This window comes from Primulina eburnea, chromosome 7, assembly GCF_022965805.1.
Source record: "Primulina eburnea isolate SZY01 chromosome 7, ASM2296580v1, whole genome shotgun sequence".
Lineage (NCBI taxonomy): Eukaryota > Viridiplantae > Streptophyta > Magnoliopsida > Lamiales > Gesneriaceae > Primulina > Primulina eburnea.
In genome coordinates, this window is record NC_133107.1 from 24,849,116 (window position 1) to 24,872,490 (window position 23,375).

The 23,375-nt window shown below is 37.5% G+C and overlaps 1 protein-coding gene and 2 long non-coding RNA genes across 3 annotated transcripts; all 3 read left to right on the top strand.

Moving 5' to 3' along the window:
- The first annotated feature begins 299 nt into the window (after nt 1-299).
- Nucleotides 300-2,148, top strand: LOC140837323 (uncharacterized). The gene is made up of 3 exons (XR_012119303.1): nt 300-668; nt 801-824; nt 1,062-2,148. It is a non-coding gene; the product is annotated as an uncharacterized lncRNA (long non-coding RNA).
- Nucleotides 2,149-7,951: 5,803 nt separating this feature from the next.
- Nucleotides 7,952-8,422, top strand: LOC140835801 (uncharacterized). The gene has a single exon (XM_073201209.1). The coding sequence runs from the start codon at nt 7,952-7,954 to the stop codon at nt 8,420-8,422; it is 471 nt and encodes a 156-aa protein (XP_073057310.1).
- Nucleotides 8,423-18,307: 9,885 nt separating this feature from the next.
- Nucleotides 18,308-19,760, top strand: LOC140837324 (uncharacterized). Its single transcript, XR_012119304.1, has 4 exons — nt 18,308-18,572; nt 18,706-18,729; nt 18,967-19,033; nt 19,616-19,760. It is a non-coding gene; the product is annotated as an uncharacterized lncRNA (long non-coding RNA).
- The last annotated feature ends 3,615 nt before the right edge of the window (nt 19,761-23,375 follow it).

Sequence of the window (23,375 nt, forward strand, 5' to 3'; positions counted from 1 at the left end):
ATCGAGTATAAAATTGGTTTTGAAAATAATAGAACAATAAAATGGATGTGTAATGATCCGATTTAATTATATGTGATTTGACGATAATTAAGATTAATTATTTTAAATTGAGGAATTTAAAATAATTAAGTCAGATAATTAAATTGTGTATTTATGCATATTTAAATTTATAGCAAATAAGAGTTGAAATAAAATAAATCGGGTCAAATTTCGAACCCCGAAAAGATAAACGATAAACACTCTCTCACACACACTACACCTATAAACACACACCGAATTCCTCATCTCTTCCTGTAACTTTCTGTACAAATCTTCAAACCCATTTTCGCCACTTTGACCGTCGATCATGGCCGCACCAGTTGCCGAAAAATTCAAGTAAATATACGATTGGAAATCTCTTGATGTAAGCTTTCCATTGATACCACTCTTGCTAGGTGAAATTGTGATTTCTGAAAACCCGTCGAAGTCGCCGCCTCTTTCTCCGTTGAATTCGCCGTCTTCCGCCGCTCAAAACTAAAAATTGATTGAGGGGATTTGTTCCTTGTGTTGTAAGCTTTCTTTTGGTACTAATTTTGTAAATTTTCGAGAACGACCCGTCGGCTCCATTTTCTGCGTGATTCCGGTCATCTTCTCCGGCGAGTTTGTCGCCTGTTGCCGGTTAGCTTCGGGTTAGGCTCGATTTCCAGTCACTGTTTTTGGGATTACTAGCTGTCTTGGAGCGAATTGTTGCCTATGTGAATTTCATTCAATTTCCATTGAAATAATGGATCATTATTGATTAATTTTTGTTGTTGTTGTAGGTTCCGGAATTGTGCGAGTTGGAGGTATAATCTGGTGAATCTAGAATTTATGGAAGTCGCTTGAATATTATTTTGGCGTCATTTAAAGCTAAAAAGAATAATTGCGACGATAAAATAGAAATGATTGATTTTAGGCATTTTAGTTGCATATTGGAATTTTAGGATTTTAAAATGCCTAAATTGTTGAAATTGGATTTTAAGTGAATTTAAATGGTTCTGGAATTTTTATATGATAATAAGACCATTTAAATTAATATTCAGGTGATTTGTCTGAGTTGGCATTTCCAGGACTTTCTTGAGGATTTAAGTTACTGGTAAACTAGTTGAGGTACGTAGAGATCAGTTATTTTTCACGATGTCTGACAGAGGTATCTGATGATCCTGTGTATGATTTATTTGTTATTTGCTGATTTATGTGATATTATATGCTGACTCGCATATTATCAGTTGGTAATTGATGTGCAAAATAAAATAAAATATTTTTTTTGTTCACACACATTTTATTTTAGTTAGACACATCAATACCACTGAACATATCATATTGAGCCTATCTATTATTAAGATCCAGTTATATTTCGGTTGAGATCCGTTATATATATGATATGATATGGTGTCCTTGAGATGTTTGGCTACCTTGATTCGGTCCGTGTTGGGTAGTTGCTGGCTTCGAGGCTGGGCCATATCCCAGGCACGGTCCGCTGAGTCGTGGACCAGCTCGAGCATATATGTATGATTGTTGATATCGATCATTTGATTCCTGATATCCTGATATCTTGCACCTATTCATGCATTGCATTCATGCATGGCATCATTGCATTTCTATGTCATATATCGTGGTTTCTTGATGTCTCGTACTGGGGTTACTGACCCCCGAGAGGGGGCTGTCGTGTCTTTTGTGTGTAGACATGACAGGTGGTACAGGTGGTTTGACCTCAGGCGCTCGAGAGAAAGCCTCAAGAAGTACCAGATCTGCTTGAGAGTGGGCTCAGTGGTATTTAGGTACTGCGTGGTGTTGCTGTCTCCTAGATACTATATGTATATATTTGGAGGATTGTATTATGGTATTATCGAGCCTTGTCGGCTCTATGATATTTTGGCTTGTGTATGTCATGATCGTGTCTGGATGGCACGTGCGTATGCTGTTGTGTTTATTGAGGGCACATGTTGTTTATTTTGAGTATTTGATTTTCTGGTATGTCCTATTTACGGGAAGGTCATGCCGAAATTTTTATAGGCCCAGACGCAAATTTTTAACTCATTTTTCCGCTGTTTACTGATTAATCAAGATTGCATGTTAATAAATCGTGATTAAGATAACGGGCTCTCATAGTTGGTATCAGAGCATAGACTGGGATACGCTCGTACTAGAGTTAGTACACTCGAGTTTAGGCACAAGATATTTGTGTGCATGTGTTTGATTATTTGAAATTACTGGCTCTTGTTTGGCATGAATTATATGTTAGTATCTCAGAGATATGACATGTAGATTATACATTTGAGTTGTATTTCAGTGCTTTGGATTATATTGAGGTTATGGAATATTTTGGGAATTTAACCTTAAATCCTGTAGAATGGCAACTAGAGGAAATAAAGAGAAAGGAAAAGAAGTGGCTCAGGAGTCTGGGGCACAGAATATCGGAGGAAATGACGGAGTTCCTCGAGGTAGGCGTGGGTGTCGTGTTGCAGAGATAGCCGCTAAAGCTGATGCAGAGGTAGAACAGTTAGTGCACCGAGTTGATGAAATGGAATTGGCTGCAGCTCGATTTCAGAATATGCATTCTGCGAAATTCTTTGGAAATGAAGGCAGTGATCGAGCAGAAGGATGGTTGAAACACATGGAATTCTTGTTCAACACAGTAAATTATGATGCTGATAGAAGGTTAACTATGGCAGTCCTCCAACTACGGGATCGTGCACAGCGTTGGTGGGAGGCTACTACAAATGTACTGCAACAAACAGGTAGTCAGATTTCTTGGGAGGTGTTTCGTGCTAAATTTCTCCAAGAATATGCTCCACCATTCTACTACTCAGCCAGAAAATATGAATTTTATCAACTCGTTCAGGGTAATATCTCTGTGGAAGAATATGCTCGACAACTTTCTGCTCTTCTCACTTATGTACCACATGTGGCCGTGAGTGAAAAAGGGAAAATTTCAAAATTTTTGGAAGGACTGGACTTTCAAATTCATGCTATGGTTATGGCTGGGTCGCCTACAACTTATGCCGAAGCTATGGATAAGGCGATTGGAATTGAAGCTGGATTGAAAAGGGGTAGACAACCACAGGCTCCACAAATGCCTAGTGGTGGTTCATTTTTTTCAGCAGGTACACCATCTTTTCTATCTCAACAGTCATACTAACAGCAGAAACAAAAACAATTCAGACCAAAAGGAAAACAGTTTAAAAAGAAATATCAGTCCAGTTCTTCTAGTTCGAGCAGTTTGAAAAGTGCAACAGGTGCACAGTACCCCGTGATTTACTGTGATCGATGCGGAGGAAGACATCCTACTGAACAGTGTAGTGGAGTACAGGGTTCATGTCATACTTGTGGTCAGTCAGGGCATTTTGCCAGAGTTTGTCCGAACCGTGCATAGGGACAGATGCAGCCACAGCAGTTGCCTTATGCCAGAGGTAGTTTTCCAGGTGGCTCATCTCAGCAACCATTTTCTCCTGCACCATCCTACCAGCAGTCTAGTTACCCACAGTTCAGGGGTAATGTGCCACAGTCTTTCCAAGGTCCTCAACAAGCCCGAGTATATGCTTTGACCGAGGATCAGGCTAGAGAGGCTCCAGGCGGGGTGATCGCAGGTACTTGCCTTATTTACGATCATATTGCACGAGTTTTATTTGATACTGGAGCATCTCATTCATTCATTGCATCCGATTATGTTGATGAATATGAACTTTGGACTACACCATTTCATGAAACTGTATCTGTGTCTATGCCAGCTGGTCGATTTATTCCATTTGGGCAAATTGTGTTAGACGGTGTGTTGCATTTCGATGATAGCATTATGATCACAAACTTGATTGTATTACCGTTGCATGATTTTGATTGTATCATTGGTATGGACACACTATCCAGTTATCGAGCCACTGTAGATTGTTTTCATGGTGTAGTACGATTTAGGCCATACTATGGTAGCAAATGGAATTTTTATGGTCGAGGATCACAGGCTAAGATACCGTTAGTCTCAGCAATGGAAATGTTTAGATTATTATCTTTAGGAAATGAGGGATATATGGTTTATGCTGTGGATGCTACCAAGAAAGAACCGAAATTATCTGATATCCCAGTAGCGAAAGAATTTCCCGATGTCTTTCCTGCAGAAATACCAGGCTTTCCACCGCAGAGAGAAATTGATTTTAGCATCGACTTGATGCCGGGTACTGCGCCGATCTCTAGAGCGCCGTACAGAATGGCTCCGGCTGAACTAAAAGAATTGAAAGAGCAGTTACATGACTTACTCGAAAAAGGTTATATACGCCCTAGTATGTCACCCTGGGGAGCACCTGTACTGTTCATAAAGAAGAAAGATGGTTCCATGAGAATGTGCATTGATTATAGGCAGCTCAATCGAGTCACTGTTAAAAATAAATACCCTCTGCCTAGAATTGATGACTTGTTTGATCAACTTCAAGGAAATTCTGTTTATTCGAAGATTATCTTCGATCAGGATGCCATCAACTTCGGGTTAGAGAAGACGATGTTCCTAAAACAGCTTTTAGAACTAGATATGGGCATTATTAATTCCTGGTAATGCCATTTGGTTTAACAATTCAATGATGTTAGAGATCAAATTCTTGCCGAGGAAGTTCGCAAGATGGATTCTGGTGAAGGAACATCATCAAGTTCTGCTCTAAATCTCGAGAATAGAGGAAGGGGCAAGAGTGGCGAAAAGAGTTTTAACCAATGGCATGGTAGATCCAGGTCAAGAAATGGAAAAGACAAAAGCAACTTTGAAAAGAATGTGAAGTGCTGGAGCTGTGGTGAGACTGGTAACTTGAAAAAGAATTGCAAATCAACGAGGAACAACGCTAATATTGTTACTGAGGAGGTACATGATGCTCTATTACTATCCATGGAAAGCCCGGTTGATTCTTGGGTTATGGACTCGGGAGCTTTGTTTCATACCACTGGTAATCGTGATGTATTCGATAATTACATTGCGGGAGATTACGGAAATGTTTTCCTCGCTGATGGAAAACCTTTGGAAATAATTGGTATGGGTGATATCCGGATGAAGATGACAAATGGATCTGTCTGGAAAATCAACGAAGTAAGGCATGTACCAAAGTTGACACACAATTTGATTTCAGTGTGACAACAGGACGACGAAGGTCATAAGGTGACCTTTGGTGATGGTTCTTGGAAAGTGAAAAAGGGAGCCATGATTGTTGCTCGAGGAAAGAAAACTGGAACACTTTATATGACTTCCAGTTTGAGAAATAAATTAGCGGCTGTGGATGCTGGAGCTAATTCAAGTCTATGGCATAGTAGGCTTGGGGATATGAGTGAGAAGGGAATGAAGATGCTTGTTCCAAACGGAAAGCTACCAAAATTAAAAATCGTTGAACACAAGCGGTGTGAAGCTGTATTTTTTGGACAGCAGAAAAAGGTGAACTTTTCAAAAGAGGTCAGAGAACCGATATCAGCGGATTTGGAGCTGGTACATTCTGATGTATGTGGACTATCTCCTGTGACATCCCTTGAAGATCACTCAAGATATTATGGCACTACTGTTGACGATTCGAGCAGGATATTTTGGGTTTATTTTGTGAAAAATAAATCGGATGTTTATGAGACCTTTAAACAGTGGGAGTTTTCCATGGAAGATGTGATGGATTCACTGTCATCCAATCACATGTGGGAGTTGTCAGAACTTCCTGAACGTAAAAAGGTTTTACATAGAAAGTGGGAGTACAGGTTAGAACATGACGGTAGCAAGCGGTACAAAGAAATACTTGTTATAAAAGGTGAAAAGAAAGTCATTGGTTACACTGATATTTTCTCTCTGGTGGTAAAGTTAACTACCATCAGGACTGTACTTGGATTTATGGTAAAAGAAGATTTACATCTGGAACAGTTAGATGTAAAGACGACGGTTCTTCATGGTGAGCTAGATGAAGAAATGAATCAATCACAGGGATTTGAAGTACGAGGGAAAGAGAAAATGGTGTGCAAACTTCAGAAGAGCTTGTATGGTCTCAATCAAGCCAGTGGTACAAGAAGTTTGATGGTGTAATGAATAATGATTGTTTTCTAAGGTATCAGGCTGATCACTGTTGTTATGTGAAGCTTGATGGTTATTATATCATACTACTGATATATGTAGATGATATGTTGATAGCAGGAGCTTGTCTGGAGGAGATTGATAAACTCGAGAAAGAGTTATCAAAAGAATTTGCTTTGAAGGATTTGGGTGTTGCAAAACAAATCCTTGGAATGAGGATCCTTAGAGATCGGGTGAATGGAGTCTTGAAGCTTGAGAAGATTCCTGGAAGCAAAAATCCAGCTGATATGCTCACGAAGGCTGTTATCATTAAAAAACTGAAGTTGTGTTTGACTTCAGTTGGTCTCCTGAACTAACAAAGGTGGTATGAGCTGCTGCACTGATGGTGTGAAGACATGATTGGAATCAAGTCTTCAAGTGGGAGAATTGTTAGGTAAGAATTTAATGGGGTGGGACCCACATTAAATTAAATAATAAAAAACGTATCCCACATCGAAAGAATTTACAAAACTGAACGAGGAATTTAGATATAAATAGAGCCCAATTCCTTCAGTTATTGTATCCCAAAATCAAAAGCTTTTCAGCTTTGATAAAAAGAGAGTGCATAGAAAATAAGAATGTATTTTTCTTGAGTGCGGGAATTCTCTTTTGTGAGTTAGAGAAATTATTTTCTCGGTATACTCGGGTTTGGGAGTGAGGAATATTGAGTGTATTGGTGTATACACTTGTTGTAATATTTCTTCCGGTTATAAAAGTTGCAGTGCTCCGTGGATGTAGCCTATATTGGATGAACCACGTAAATCTTTGTGTTCTTGTTGGTTGTTTTATTCCGCATTATTGGGGTACTATTATCATCGTGGTCGACATCGCTTCGGGGTAATTCCCCAACATTATCAGGATGTTATGATAGCATCTATTCATGTCTGGCAGAATTATGATGATTTATGTACTTCTGGTTTGACTTTTCAGCCGAAAGGCAATCATTTTATTGTATCTGCTTTACCATTTGAGCCGAAGATTATTTCGAAGATCAAGAAAGCTCAAAATAATGATCCACATGTTCAGAAATCGAAATATTTGGTTTTTTCTGGTAACCCTGATAAATACAATATCTCATCAGATGGTTGTTTACGAATGAATAACAGGTTAGTGGTACCAAATGTCACAGGATTGAGAGAAGCATTGCTTCAAGAGGCACATTGTATTCGTCATAGTGTCCATCCTGGTACTCATAGAATGTACCACATACTGAAGCCATATTTCTGGTGGGATGTGATGAAAAGAGACATTTCAGAATTGTAGCGAAATGTTTGACATGCCAGCAGGTTAAAACCGAGAGAATGAAACCTGGAGGTATGTCACAGAGTTTAGAAATACCACAATGGAACTGGGAACATATTGCAATGGATTTCGTGACTCACTTGCTCAGATCAAACAGAGGTTGTGATGCTATCTGGGTGATAGTCGACAGATTGTCCAAATCAGCACACTTTATTCCATACGATCGTACTTATGCTTATAATAAAATGGCACGATTATATGTGGATAATGTTATTCGATTGCATGGAGTTCTAGTATCTATTGTATCTGACCGAGATCCTAGATTTGCTTACAAGTAGTCTTCAGAATGCTTTGGGTACTAAATTGGCAATGAGTACAGCTTATCATCCCCAAACAGATGGTCAGACAGAGAGGACTATACAAACTTTGGAAGATATGTTACGATCAGTGGTAATGGATTTTGGTGGAAACTGGCAAGAATATTTACCTTTTGTTGAATTCTCCTACAATAATAGTTTTCAAACAACTATTGGGACGGCACCATTCGAAGCTTTGTATGGTAGAAGGTGTCGATCGCCCGTATGTTGGAATGAAGTTGGAGAAAAACCATTGGCATAACCTGAGTTCGTTGAAGAAATGAATGAAAAGATAAATTTGATTAGAAAAAGAATGAAAGCATCTCAGGATCGTCAAGCTAGCTACGCAAATAAAAGACGTAGACCTTTAGAATTTCAAGTTGGCGATCAAGTTTTCTTGAAAGTTTCACCGTTTCGTGGAACAATGAGATTTGGGCGAAAAGGGAAGTTAGCTCCACGTTATATTGGACCGTATACTATTGTTGGGAGGATCGGTTTATTAGCTTATAGATTGGACTTGCCGCAGAGTTTGTCTGCTATACATGATGTGTTTCATGTATCTATGCTGCGGAAGTATGAGCCGGATCCATCTCATGTTCTGAGACCCGAGGATGTGGAGTTGGATAGTTCTCCTAGCTATGTTGAGTATCCTATACAGATTCTTAATCGAAAGGATAATCAACTTCGAAATAAGACGATTCCATTAGTTATGGTACAGTGGAGTAGACATGGGACTGAAGAGGCTACATGAGAGCTGAAGGCTAAAATGCGTCAAGAATGGCCTCAGTTGTTTGAAATTGTCACAAATTATTCCATGTACTCTGACTTTCCTATGTACTATCAGTGGTAGATGTGTGACTAGGTTGTATATAAGGTGTGTTGTGTGTTTCGATTTCGAGAACGAAATCTTTTGTTAGAGGGGAGAAATGTAATGACCCGATTTAATTAAATGTGATTTGACGATAATTAAGATTAATTATTTTAAATTGAGGAATTTAAAATAATTAAGTCAGATAATTAAATTGTTTATTTATGCATATTTAAATTTTATAGCAAATAAGAGTTGAAATAAAATAAACCGGGTCAAATTTCGAACCTCGAAAAGATAAAAGATAAACATGCAGAATATATATATATATATATATATATATATATATATATATATATTATGATACACTCTCTCACACACACTACACCTATAAACACACACCGAATTCCTCATCTCTTCCCGTAACTTTCTGTACAAATCTTCAAACCCATTTTCGCCACTTGGACCGTCGATTGTGGCCGCACTAGTTGCCGAAAAATTCAAGTAAATATACGATTGGAAAGCTCTTTGTTGGAAACTAGATTCTGGAGTTTGACAAAACATGAATCAATCGATTAACAAAATATGAATCAACTGATATGTGCAAGCAAATTCGGCAACTGAACTTATCAACTGAAATCAGCTGATACAATGATACAGAGTAAACTGATCAGTTGGAACTGATCAGTTAAAACATTCAGCCGAATGCCTTAAAGTCTCTCAACGGAAGATGTCTCGGGAAAGAATAAAGAAGACATAACAGATTACAAGAGCGCCGCACAACAACCAAGACTACTTAAAACAACGCATTCCGGACAAAGCAATCAAGACGCCGAATTACAATAAATGAAGCAAACAATATCGAAGGAATAATCAAGTGGAAACCAACGGATACAAAGATTCAAATTTATCTCAAGATTACCATTGGAAAAGAAGAGTATAAATAAGGCAGAAGAAAAAGAAAAAAAAAAGTGGACGATCACTCAATCTTAAACTTGCTATTACTCTGTCAAAATCTTAGCTCACTCTCATTTGAATTACTCGTAGAAATCAAGGCTACAATCTGAGCTTATTAGCACTCTGTAAAAGTTGTTAGATTCAATTGTGCTAATATCAGTTACGCACTAAGAATATTGTGTAGAACTAAGAGTTTCAGTTTTGGCAGTAGTAAGTCCAAACTGAAGTGGATCTGTACAAGTGTTGTACTTGATCAAAGTCTTTTAGTGAATATCCTATCCTTATGCTTCTAGTCTTGCTTTGTTGCGTATAACTGAACCGTCCTCGTTTAGTTTATTCCTGTACACCCATTTTGTACCTATAATGGTTTTTGAAGTTGGTCTTGGAACTAAGTTCCAGACGTTATTGTGAGTGAACTGATTCAGCTCTTCTTGCATAGAATTTACCCAGTTAGGATCAGCAAGAGCTTCCTCAGTTTTCTTTGGTTCCATTTGTGAGACAAAGGCTGAATGAATAAATAAATTTAACATTTGATTTCGAGTTCTTACTGGGTCAAATGGATTTCCTATTACCAGTTGTGGTGGATGTGATTTTCTCCATCTGTACTCTGCATTTGTTGCATCAGCAACTTCTTCAGTTGGTAACTGAATGCAGTTTTCAGCTTCAGTTGATGCCTCGTCAGCTGGTATTTGAATGTTATCAGTTTGCTTTAATAACTGATTGTCAGCATTGACTTCTTGCTCATTTAATTGATCTATTATCTCTGGTTCATGTGTTTGAAAGATGTTTTGATCATTATGACTTTCGTCTTTGTCATCATCTTCCAAACTGATATCTGCAAATCGATCAGCTAGCTCAACTTGATCAGTTGGCTTATCAGTTAGTACAGTTTCATCAAAATCAACATGCGCAGATTCTTCAACATTTAAAGTTTTCTTATTAAAGACTCTATAAGCTATACTAACTGATGAATATCCAAGGAATATTCCTTCTGCAGATTTGGCATCGAATGCTTTTAAGTAATTTTTACCATTATCATGAATAAAACATCTACAGCCGAATATTTTGAAATAAGTGATTATACTTTTTCTTCCATGCCAGATCACATATGGTGTTTTCATATGATTTTTATTAATCATTGATCTGTTCTGAGTATAACATGCAGTGTTTACTGCTTCTGCCCAAAATCTTTGAGAAATACCAGAATCAGCAAGCATTGTTCTAGCAGCTTCTTTAAGGGTTCGATTTCTTCTCTCAGCTACACCGTTTTGCTGAGGAGTTCTTGTTGCTGAGAGCTCATGGTTGATTCCAGCATTTTCTAGAAAGCTTGAAAGTGTTTGACTTATGAATTCAGTTCCTTGATCAGATCTGATTCGATCAATCCCAACTGATTTTTCATTTAAAAGTCTTTTAAAGAGTTTAATCAGTTTTGCAGCCGTATGGTCTTTGGATTTGAGAAAGATAACCCAAGTAAATCTTTAAAAATCATCTACGACCACCAAGGTGTATTTCATTCCCACTAAGCTCATGACTGGTCCGAAGAGATCCATGTGCAATAGTTCTAAGCATCGAGACGAAGATTTACAGCCCTTGTTTTTGAAAGAAGATCGTACTTGTTTTCCATACTGACATGCTGAGCAAAGTTTTTCTTTTGAAAAATTTATTTTGGGCAAACCAGTTACAAGTTCATGTTTACTCAGATAGGCAATGGATTTAAAGTTTAGATGATTTAACCTTTTATGCCACAACCAGTTTTGAGATGATTTTGAAGCAATAAAGCATACTGGTGCATGAGGTTGTTCATTCCAACTGACTTTATATGTGTTTCCACATCGTTTGTCAGTTAGTATGATTTCATCAGTTGATGTTTTAACTGAGCATGAGTTTTTATCAAATTGTACCGAGAGTCCATTGTCACATAACTGACTGATGCTAATCAAGTTATACTTCAGATTCTCTACTAATAAAACATCTTTAATAGTAAAGTTACCATGGATAAGCTTACCCTTACCCACGGTTTTACCTTTGGAATTATCACCGAAACTGATTTTTGGACCACTATATTTGGTCAGTTGAGATAGCATATTTGCATCTCCTGTCATATGTCTTGAGCAACCGCTGTCCAAATACCATATTGAATTTTTATTTGTACCTGTTACCTGCAAGAACACACATAATATGATTTGGTACCCATATCTATTTGGGTCCAAAACTTATTAGTCCCTTTGGAACCCATACTTGGATTAGTCTAACTGACTTTCCAGTAGCTGTATTCCAAATGGTTTTTCTCGGCTTTTGTGTGCTCGGTGAGTAGTGTACAGATGATACAATATGTGGTTTAGTCTTATTCAACTGATTGTTCAATCTATATCTCTTCTGAACTGGCTTGCAGTTATAGTAATTGATATAGCCATTCGAATAGTTTTTGTGAAATCTTTTTGATGACCAGCTTTGTGAATCAGTTGAAAGCTTTTGACTATAGCCAATCCCATATCTTCTAGCCTTGTTCAACTTCTCAGTAGGTTGTTCAATCAGTTTAATGGGCTCAATTTGTTCTTGTACCACTGCTGACTTGACAAAGTGAATGTACTTCCCTTTGTTCATTGTCAGCTTTGGTTGAGTATCATTTGAAAACGTTTCTCGTTGATTACTGAACCCTAAACCAGTTTTATCAGAAACTGATTTTTGTGAATTCTGCATCTCATTCACTGCAGTAGACGACTTATTCCAAGATTGAATGAGTTCAGTCTGTTTTGAATTTTCAAGGATCAATTTCTGGATTAGTGACTGATCTTTCTTTCTCTCTGCTTTTAACTCAGCAATTTCCCTTTTTAGACTCAACCCATCAACTGATTCATCAGTTTTGGTTTTATTGTCCATGGGATCATTTTGCTTTGACTTTATTTCCTCAAATGATGATGCAAGTTTCTGGTACTCATTCTTTCTGGTTCTGATTCGTCACTATCAGTTTCTGCTCATTTGGATTTGTTCTCTTCAGCTAATAGAACCTCATGTTTCTTTCTGTAGATTTTTTTTATCATCTCTGGGTCTTCTCTTATGCTCATGTGATTTCTTTCTTCTGTCAGTTGATCCTTGACTGTCCTTTTTAGGTTTAGGACAGTCAGTAATGTAATGACCTGTTTTGCCACAATTGTAGCAAGCATTTGTTTCTTCTTTGGAATTATTTCTCTGGTATTGCTTCTGAATGTTTCCTTGGTTCTTTCTCATGAACCTCCCAAAATTTTTGATGAATAAAGACATAACATCATTGCTTAACTGATCAGCCGATTTCTCGGCTGAACTGATTGGTTCAGTTCTGACAGCTGCTAAAGCAGTTGTAGTTGTAGGAGTAGATGGTTCTCCTTCTCTATTCTGCAATTCAAATTCATAAGCTTTTAAATCAGCGAATAGATCATGAAGTTCGATCTGGTTTAAGTCTTTAGACTCTCTCATGGCCATAGTTTTGACATCCCATTCCTTTGGAAGGCTTCTCATCACTTTCAGTGCAACTTCTTTGTTTGTATACACTTTTCCAAGTGCATTTAATTCATTGATAATACTGCTCACCCTTTCATCATACTCATTCATTGATTCTCCAACCTTCATTTTGATATTGTTAAATTTCTGAACAGCAACAGAGAGTTTATTTTCTTTTGTTTGGTCATTTCCTTCATATAATTGAATCAACTTTTCCCAAATTTCTTTTGCTGTTTTGCACATCTTTATTTTGTTGAATGTTGCTTTGTCCAGTGTTTTGTACAGGGTATCTTTGGCCACATTGTCAAGATTGTCTTTTCTTTTGTCCTCAGTTTTCCACTCTTCTCTGGGCTTTTGAATTCTCTGTGGTGCCCCTTCAGTTATGGCAATTACAGTGTTTGATTTTAGAATCTTCATGGGTCCGTCTGTTATGACATACCACATGTCATCATCTTGTTCAGCTAAGTGAGCCTACATTCTGATTTTCCAGTCATCGAAATCTTCTCTTGAGAACATAGGAATTTTATTGAATGAAGTCATGCTAGCAGATTTATAGATCAGAAGTATTCAAGGACAAGATTCAACCGCTCTGATACCAATTGTAGAACCGAGTGCTTACCGCTTTACCAATAGCTATAACTAGTGGTAATGGTGCAACTCAAATCTTTTAAACCGCACAGCAGCACAAGCACCATGGTTCGATCGCTCTACCAAGCAAGGACAATTATTGCACCCAACCATCTCCCTCCAATAATTGCACTCCTTGCAATCAATGGGAATCGAACCCATGACCTTGGCTCTGATACCACTTGATAGGATCGGTTGTCGTAACAAGAGTGTTTAGAAGGGGAGGGGGGGGGTTGAATAAACACTTACAATGAAAATTGTTCTTTAATAATATTTGAGTTCAGTTTGGTGACAAACTGAATCTTGGAATCTTGTTGGTCAATAACAATCAGTTAAAATAGAGTATTTGCGGAAATTAACTGACTGAAAGATAGAATACGAAACTGAAAGAAATATACAAGAGTTGTTTCTGGATGTTCGGAGAATTTAATTACTCCTACGTCACCCCTTCTATCACAAGGATAGGATATTCATTAAAAGACTTTGATCAAGTACAACACTTGTATAGACCCACTTCAGTTTGGACTTACTACTGCCAAAACTGAAACTCTTAGTTCTACACAATATTCTCAGTGCATAACTGATATTAGCACAATTGAATCTAACAACTTTTACAGAGTGCTAATAAGCTCAGATTGTAGCCTTGATTGCTACGAGTAATTCAAATGAGAGTGAGCTAAGATTTTGACAGAGTAACAGCAAGTTTAAGATTGAGTGATCGTCCACTTTTTTTTTTTCTTTTTCTTCTGCCATATTTATACTCTTCTTTTCCAACGGTAATCTTGAGATAAATTTGAATCTTTGTATCCTTTGGTTTCCACTTGATTATTCCTTCGATATTGTTTGGTTCATTTATTGTAAATCTGGTTTGCCATTTCGGAAAGTGTAGTGATCTGCAAATTGAAGAGAATAAGTTCTGAAATTTGAATGCGATGGTCATCGATTTTAACTCGGTTCTATCGATTCAAGAAGCAAACGTTAAGAATGTATTTCTAAAGCTTGAGTCGGCAGGTCTCAGGATGTTCTTAGGACAATCTTCTCAGAAGATATACCTCAAGGAGGTCAATGGATTCTATCGGAAGGGATTTATCACTGCTAATGACACTATCTTTGTGACTATCAATGATCAGTTGCTTCTCCTTTCTGAAGAAGCTTTCGGAGAAATCTTCTCTCTGCCAACTGATGGTTATGTCAGCTTTTCTGAAGTAAGAACTCAAGATATTGAAGAAATGCAGTCTCGATTATCTGCTGATGGACGGAAAATCAAGGTTTCTGATCCAAAGAAGGAACTGAAACCAGAAATTCAGTTGTTAGCTGATATCCTGGCAAAGGGTATGTGAGCAAAAGCCGGTTCTTATGCTGCTCTTACACTCGAAAAGTTCCAGGTAATGACCATAATCATGGGTGAAAAGAAAGCAAATTGGAGATATATTATTTTTAACATCTTGATGAATATGCTCAAGTCATCCAAACAGTCATGTGGCTTTGCCAACCAAATCAGTTATCTGTTAAAACTGAAGGGTTTGGTAGCTGAAAATGCTGAAACATCATCAAAATTCAAGGTCTTTACTGCCAAAAACACCTTGCCATCAAAAACCAAACTAGAGGTTGAGCCATCACCAGTCAAGAAGGCCAAAACAACAAAAAGGTAACTGATTATCAGTGAATCAGATTCAGAGAAAACTCCTTCCCCTAAGCTTGTCAAGAGACCAAGGACTCAAAGAACCAAACCAATAACAATAGTGGAAGACATTCCACCTGAGAAATTTATTCAATCAGCTGCTCAACAGCCCATTCAAGCTATCCCTTTGCAAGTAGTCTCACCTGATGATTCAGTTACCAAAGCTAAGACACCAGCTAAGGTAAGAGCTCCCTTGACTCTTGTAAATCTCCCTACCATCCTGCCTAGAGCCAGATCTAAAGGAGTAATATTAAGGGAACCAGTGCACTCCACACATTCTGGAATGGGTCTTCCTCACATTCTCTCAACTGACAAAGGAAAAGGCAAGTTGTTTGAAGAACCCCGGCCATCCAATGTCATTCAAACACACATTGACCTAGTTTGGGAACAGGTCAATGCATTTGCCACATCACAATTAAAATCTTTTGATTGTTGGAAAAGCTTCAGAACAGAGATCTTTGCCAAAGAACTGAAGCATAGATCTCAACTGAAAAAGTTCATCAAGCTAGAAGCGATTGTGATGAAAGTAGTCAAAGCTGCTACAATTCCACAGGCATTAGAAAGGTAGAAATATTTCTTTGATCAGATTCGCGTCAAAAAGCTAACAAGAATGGTAGCAAAGCCGAAGTCCAACTACAATCCAACAAGTCCAACTGCATACAATGATAGAGCTATGTTCACTCAACTGGACACAGATCTTAGTAGTTTGCAGAGTGAAATCAGATTTTGGGAAGAAGATCAGGAACTAGTTCTTCATGACAAACCACCCCAACTCAAATACTGAAAAAGATTTATCATCCTCTCCACAAAAAGAACCATATCCACAACAGGCAACTGAAAAGCCAGTTCAGGGAATACCTCAATCCTCTCAGACAGAACATCAACTATATTCTGAAGCAGAACTATCCTTGGCAAACATTGATGAAATCATTCAAGCTGTTACCTTGGAAGCTCATCTAGAGGAAACACAGTATGACTCAGTTACCCATTCAGCTGAACAACCAGAGCAAGACATTAAGATATCATCTGAAGCACCAGTTGAGTCACTTATTGCTGAAAAACTTATATCTGCTCAAACTGAAGATCAAATTGAAGTGTCAAACCAAACTTCAGAAAAAGAAATAACTGAATCGGAAAAAGCTCAAACTGAAGCACCAGTTCAGCCAGAAAGTTCTGTTGAACAAGATATTCAAACTCATGAACAAGCAAAACCCTCAGAACAAGAAACTACTGAACATGTAGAAGGTCAGTTGCTCACTGAATCAAAGGAGCAAAAACAAAGTTCAGTTAATTCTCCACAGGAGGCCCCTATTTATGAACTACCATCTCCATCATTCAGCCAGACAGTCCATTTCTTGATCAAAACCAACGTTCATCATCTCAAATTCAAGAAAACATTCCAGCTCAGCCTATGGCTGGAACAATGGAAACTAATCAAGCATTAGTTCTTTTTGGACAAACATCGAAGCATTCAGAAACGCCCAGTCAGCGACCTCCAATTCAATCCACAGAAATGGATGTTGTTCTTGAAGAAATCCAGAACATACAGTACAATATGCAGCAGATGCTCACTGAAATCAAGAAAATTCAATTATAATAACTGTCTCATACTGTCAAATTAGATTCTTCGACTGAATTTGACTCGGCAAAACTAAACGCTCTTCAAGCCAACATGGATTCTCTTAGCAGAACTGTGCGTGAAATAAAGAAGGGGCTAGCTAACTCACTCTTTACAACTCAGGATGTAATCAGTCAGAGAGTTGAGCGACTAGAAACCTCTGTTTCAAATCAAATAGAATTGCTACAGACCTCCCTCACAACTGTTGCCACGAGTATCTTATCAGATGTAAAACTTCTTTCCATTGACGTTCGAAAGTTATCAGACAAAATGGAGTTGTTTGACAAAAAGGGGGAAGAACAGCAGCTGAAGAAGAATTAATCAGATTATTAGAATCAACTGATATTATATTCTCAGATTTTATGTTATATACAAGGAATCCAGTTATTTACGATTCAGTTGCGTAATCTATTATCTACAAAGAGCTCAGTTATTCGATCTTAAATCACTTGGTTTTTTCAAACACCATAAAGGGGGAAATTGTTGGAAACTAGATTCTGGAGTTTGACAAAACATGAATCAATCGATTAACAAAATATGAATCAACTGATACGCGCAAGCAAATTCGGCAACTGAACTTATCAACTGAAATCAGCTGATACAATGATACAAAGTAAACTGATCAGTTGGAACTGATCAGTTAAAACATTCAGCCGAATGCCTTAAAGTCTCTCAACTGAAGATGTCTCGGGAAAGAACAAAGAAGACATAACAGATTACAAGAGCGCCGCACAACAACCAAGACTACATAAAACAACGCATTCCGGACAAAGCAATCAAGACGCCGAATTACAATAAATGAAGCAAACAATATCGAAGGAATAATCAAGTGGAAACCAACGGATACAAAGATTCAAATTTATCTCAAGATTACCGTTGGAAAAGAAGAGTATAAATATGGCAGAAGAAAAAGAAAAAAAAAGTGGACGATCACTCAATCTTAAACTTGCTGTTACTCTGTCAAAATCTTAGCTCACTTTCATTTGAATTACTCGTAGCAATCAAGGCTACAATCTGAGCTTATTAGCACTCTGTAAAAGTTGTTAGATTCAATTGTGCTAATATCAGTTACGCACTGAGAATATTGTGTAGAACTAAGAGTTTCAATTTTGGCAGTAGTAAGTCCAAACTGAAGTGGGTCTGTACAAGTGTTGTACTTGATCAAATTCTTTTAGTGAATATCCTATCCTTGTGATAAAAGGGGTGACGTAGGAGTAATTAAATTCTCCGAACATCCAGAAACAACTCTTGCATATTTCTTTCAGTTTCGTATTCTATCTTTCAGTCAGTTAATTTCCGCAACTACTCTAGTTTAACTGATTGTTATTGACCAACAAGATTCCAAGATTCAGTTTGTCACCAAACTGAACTCAAATATTATAAAAGAACAATTTTAATTGTAATTGTTTATTCAACCCCCCCATCTAAACACTCTTGTTACGACAACCGATCCTATCACTCTTGATGTAAGCTTTCCATTGATACCACTCTTGCTAGGTGAAATTGTGATTTCTGAAAACCCGTCGAAGTCGCCGCCTCTTTCTCCGTTGAATTCGCCGTCTTCCGTCGCTCAAAACTAAAAAATTGATTGAGGGGTTTTGTTCCTTGTGTTGTAAGCTTTTTTTTGGTACTACTTTTGCAAATTTTCGAGAACGACCCGTCGGCTCCATTTTTCTGCGTGATTCCGGTCATCTTCTCCGGCGAGTTTGTCGCCTGTTGCCGGTTAGCTTCGGGTTAGGCTCAATTTCCAGTCACTGTTGTTGGGATTACTAGCTGTCTTGTTCGAATTGTTGCCTATGTTAATTTCATTCAATTTCCATTCAAATAATGGATCATTATTGATTAATTATTGGGTTATTGTTGTAGGTTCCGGAATTGTGCGAGTTGGAGGTATAATCTGGTGAAGCTAGAATTTATTGAAGTCGCTTGAATATTATTTTGGCGTCATTTAAAGCTAAAAATAATAATTGCGATGATAAAATAGAAATGATTGATTTTAGGCATTTTAGTTGCATATTGGAATTTTAGGAATTTAAAATGCCTAAATTGTTGAAATTGGATTTTAAGTGAATTTAAATGGTTCTGGAATTTTTATATGATAATAAGATCATTTAAATTAATAATCAGGTGATTTATCTGAGTTGGCATTTCCAGGACTTTCTTGAGGATTTAAGTTACTGGTAAATTAGTTGAGGTACGTAGAAATCAGTTATTTTTCACGATATTTGACAGAGGCATATGATGACCATGTGTATGATTTATTTGTTATTTGCTGATTTATGAGATATTATATGCTGACTCGCATATTATCAGTTGGTAATTGATGTGCAAAATAAAATAAAATATTTTTTTTGTTCACACACAATTTATTTTAGTTAAACACATCAATACCACTGAACATATCATATTGAGCCTATCTATTATTCAGATCCAGTTATATTTCGATTGAGATTCGTTATATATGATATGATATGGTGTCCTGGAGATGTTTGGCTACCTTGATTCGGTCCGGCTTAGGTAGTTGCTGGCTTCGAGGCTGGGCCATATCCCAGGCACGGTCCGCTGAGTCGTGGACAAACTCGAGCATATATGTATGATTGTTGATATCGATCATTTGATTCCTGATAACCTGATATCTTACACTTATTCATGCATTGCATTCATGCATGGCATCATTGCATTTCTATGTCATATATCGTGGTTTCTTAATGTCTCGTACTGGGGTTACTGACCCCTGAGAGGGGGCTGTCGTGTCTTTTGTGTGTGGACATGACAGGTGGTACAGGTGGTTCGACCTCAGGCGCTTGAGAGGAAGCCTCGGGAAGTACCAGAGCTCCTTGAGAGTGGGCTCAGTGGTATTTAGGTACTGCATGGTGTTGCTATCTCCCAGATACTATATGTATATATTTGGAGGATTGTATTATGGTATTATCGGTCCTTGTCGGCTCTATGATATTTTGGCTTGTGTATGTCGTGATCGTGTCTGGCTGGCACGTGTGTATGCTGTTGTGTTTATTGAGGGCACATGTTGTTTATTTTGAGTATTTGATTTTCTGGTATGTCCTATTTACGGGAAGGTCATGCCGAAATTTTTATAGGCCCAAACGCAAATTTGTAACTCACTTTTCCGTTGTTTACTGATTAATCAAGATTGCATGTTAATAAATCGTGATTAAGATAACGGGCCCTCACAGGATGTAAAACCAATCTCAATTATTGAACTGAGTATCACCCTTACTGATAAAATTTAAGCAGATCACAAATTATCTGTTTGAGGAACCATCTGCAATAAAACTCATAAGTTAAGCAAATTTAATCATAATAAAAATTTTGAAATTGAATCTAAATTATTCAATTTAGAACTGGATGAGATAAAAAATAAAGTGAAAATATACTCACAAAATTACATTGGTCTGTGAACTTAGTTAACCACTCTCTCCCCCAACATAATATCATCCACTTTAAGTAAAATGATTCTACAGAACCTCATTGCCCTTCAATGAGCAGAACCATATGACAGTCGAGTTATCTAAGAAAAATTGTTGGAGAAGTTTTTATAAGACACTCATTTTTACTGATAATTCAATAAATATTTATAAGATTATAATATAGTTTAATTATTTTTCAAACAAAATATTACAGAAAATTAGATTATTTTTTAGAGCTCATGTTATGGCTCTATTTCTCATTCTTTCTCAACAAATAAGTGAGAAATGATTATTCAATTATAAAAAAAATGACGATCACATGAAAATAAAATATGAATTCGATATTGAATCACTGAAAGGAAAATTCCAAAAATGGATCATCTAAATCAACAAAGCAATCACTGAAAAATCATACAAATGATGTCCATTGATATATATAAAATCCAAACAACATTTTCATCGGCCATTGACTATTATATAATTGTCTTCGACGGTAAATAAAACTAAAAACACTACAAAATATAATAAATTCAATAAAATATACTTCGTATCCAAATTAAAACCATCACATGCTTCAAAAATACACCACCAGATCTAATCATTAGAATTATTCGGTGTACAGACCTTCCATTTAAGTATTTGTTCACGTAATTTTCACAATTTAATACCCCATTCGTTTCCTATGATTGCAATCATTTCACATTCACAAAATGAAATAAATAATTAATTTGTCACACTTTTTAATAAAAATTTGTTTATATTTTTGAAATCTATCATCATTTTTGAATAAGTTTTAACCGTCACACTAACCGAATCAAAAGCACACAAACAGATGTAGAGTCCATTCAAGGGAAAAAGGGAAAAAATTGAAAGGGAAAAAATATATATATATATATGTATATATATATATACGATAATCGCAAATGAAACCCGTGTAAATCTTCACATCAAACACAATTTCCTCTTCGTGGATCCGCCATTGATTATCATATAATTGACTTTGACGGTTCTGAAAACTCCGATTAGAATTTTTGTAGGGAGATGGGTTGGGGAAGATTTTTGATCAAGAATTGATAAAGGAAGAAACGGGAAATCATTTTTTTATTTTGTGCGGCTCTTGGTTTGGGAGTGAAAGAAGAGAGCGTGATGTTTTTATTTTGTGCGGCTCTTGGGTTTGTGAGTGTGGGAACCCTGAGAATTTAGTGTGAGAGAAGGGTAATATAGGTAGTCCATAAAACAGACAAGACACCATTAAGTTATTATTAAATACTTAACTTTAATAAAATAATAAAAGATATGTGAATGGTTCGACGTACACTTTCGCAGCATCGAGATGTAGAACACATTATATACTCCAGCCAGCATCGATGGCAACACCAATCTATAAGCTAATGTCCCAATCTTCTCCAGTATCTCAAATGGTTCTATGAACCTCGGACTAAATTTGACTTTATTGCCAAACCTCATAACACCCTTCATAGATGCTATTTTCACAAATAGTGTAACGCCCCAGATTCGATGACTGTCCTCACTGTATCAAGACGGGTCTTTCCAGCGTGCTTATGTCCTCACTCACACACACCCTGGAAAACTTCCAAGGAGGTCACCCATCCCAAAATTGCCTTATGTCAAGTACGCTTAACTTTAGAGTTCTTATGTGATGAGCTACCGAAAAGAAGATGCACTTGCGTGGTATGAGTAGTACATATCAAATCTTTTAAGCCTTCTTCAACTGTACAGTCCATTACATTGAACAGTCTGGGAATCCTTCTCCTTCTGGTGTAAGATCGGAAGTACTAGAATTTTTTTTAAACACTCAATTTTCGGCCATACACATAAACCTCAAGAGTCGATGGATCCATCTACATGTAACCACAGTACTGGGCGACGGGGGACACCAGCAACACTCTCACCGGTCAACTGGGCCCTGGCCTATCATTTTTCGAATAGAAATAAGATCGTCCGGGTTCCCTCTGGGACATTTTCCCATAAATGGGCTCCCTCTGGGGCATTTTTCCCTCACGATATTCCCATTCTTACCGTTACCACAAATCCGTTACCACATAACCATTACCACATATTCGCAATGATAGAAACACGATCGTCGGGCTCTCACTGGGACCATCACGATCACGATATCCCCATCATTAACGAATTAGTCAGAATTACTTCACTTCTTTCAACGTTTTACATTCACATCACTTTATAAAATATTGCATAACATAACAATTTTGTTTTTGAAACCAAGCATGCAACATGTCTTTTAAATGTCTTCCTTAAATCACAAAAATCCCTTAGACATTTAAAAATCATAATTTAATCATGAACATTTCATAAAAATTTAATAATAATCATAATATCATAAAAATAGCATTTAGGGCACTGCCATGACGTTTACTAAGTAGTATCAGAGCCAACCTGTCCGAGTACGGTGTGGTTCGGGGACGAACCAAGCGGAAGCTGGTGGGCATGTGAGGCCCGGGGCCGAAGAGGGTGGGGATGATCGCCGGTGCCATGAGGTGGCACGGACAATGAGCGGCTCCTGGCAGGCTTCTAGGTGGAGGGAACATGAATGAACCGTTCTTACACCGGAAGGAGAGGGATTCCGAGACTGTTCAATGTAATGGACTGTACAGTTGAAGAGGGCTTAAAAAATTTGATTGGTACTACTCATATCAAAAAAGTGCATCTTCTTTTCGGTAGCTCATCACATAAGAATTCCAAAGTTAAGCGTGCTTGACTTGGGGCAATTTTGGGATGGGTGACCTCTTGGGAAGTTTCCTAGGGTGCGTGTGAGTGAGGACATAAGCACGTTGGAAAGACTCGTCTTGGTATAGTGAGGACAGTCGTTGAATCTGGGGCGTTACAAATACATGGTCGCCTACTGCAAACTTTAGATCTCTTTGTCGCTTATCGGTGTAGCTCTTTTGTCGTCTTTGTGCAGTCTTCATCCTATGTCGGATTTTGACTACTAGCTTCGATGTTTGCTTGATCAAGTCCAGACCAAATTCCCCTCTTTCACCAACCTTGTCCCAATGTATATGTGATCTACACCTCTTTCCATAAAGTGCCTCGTAAAGGGTCATTCCTATAGACAGACGATTGGTA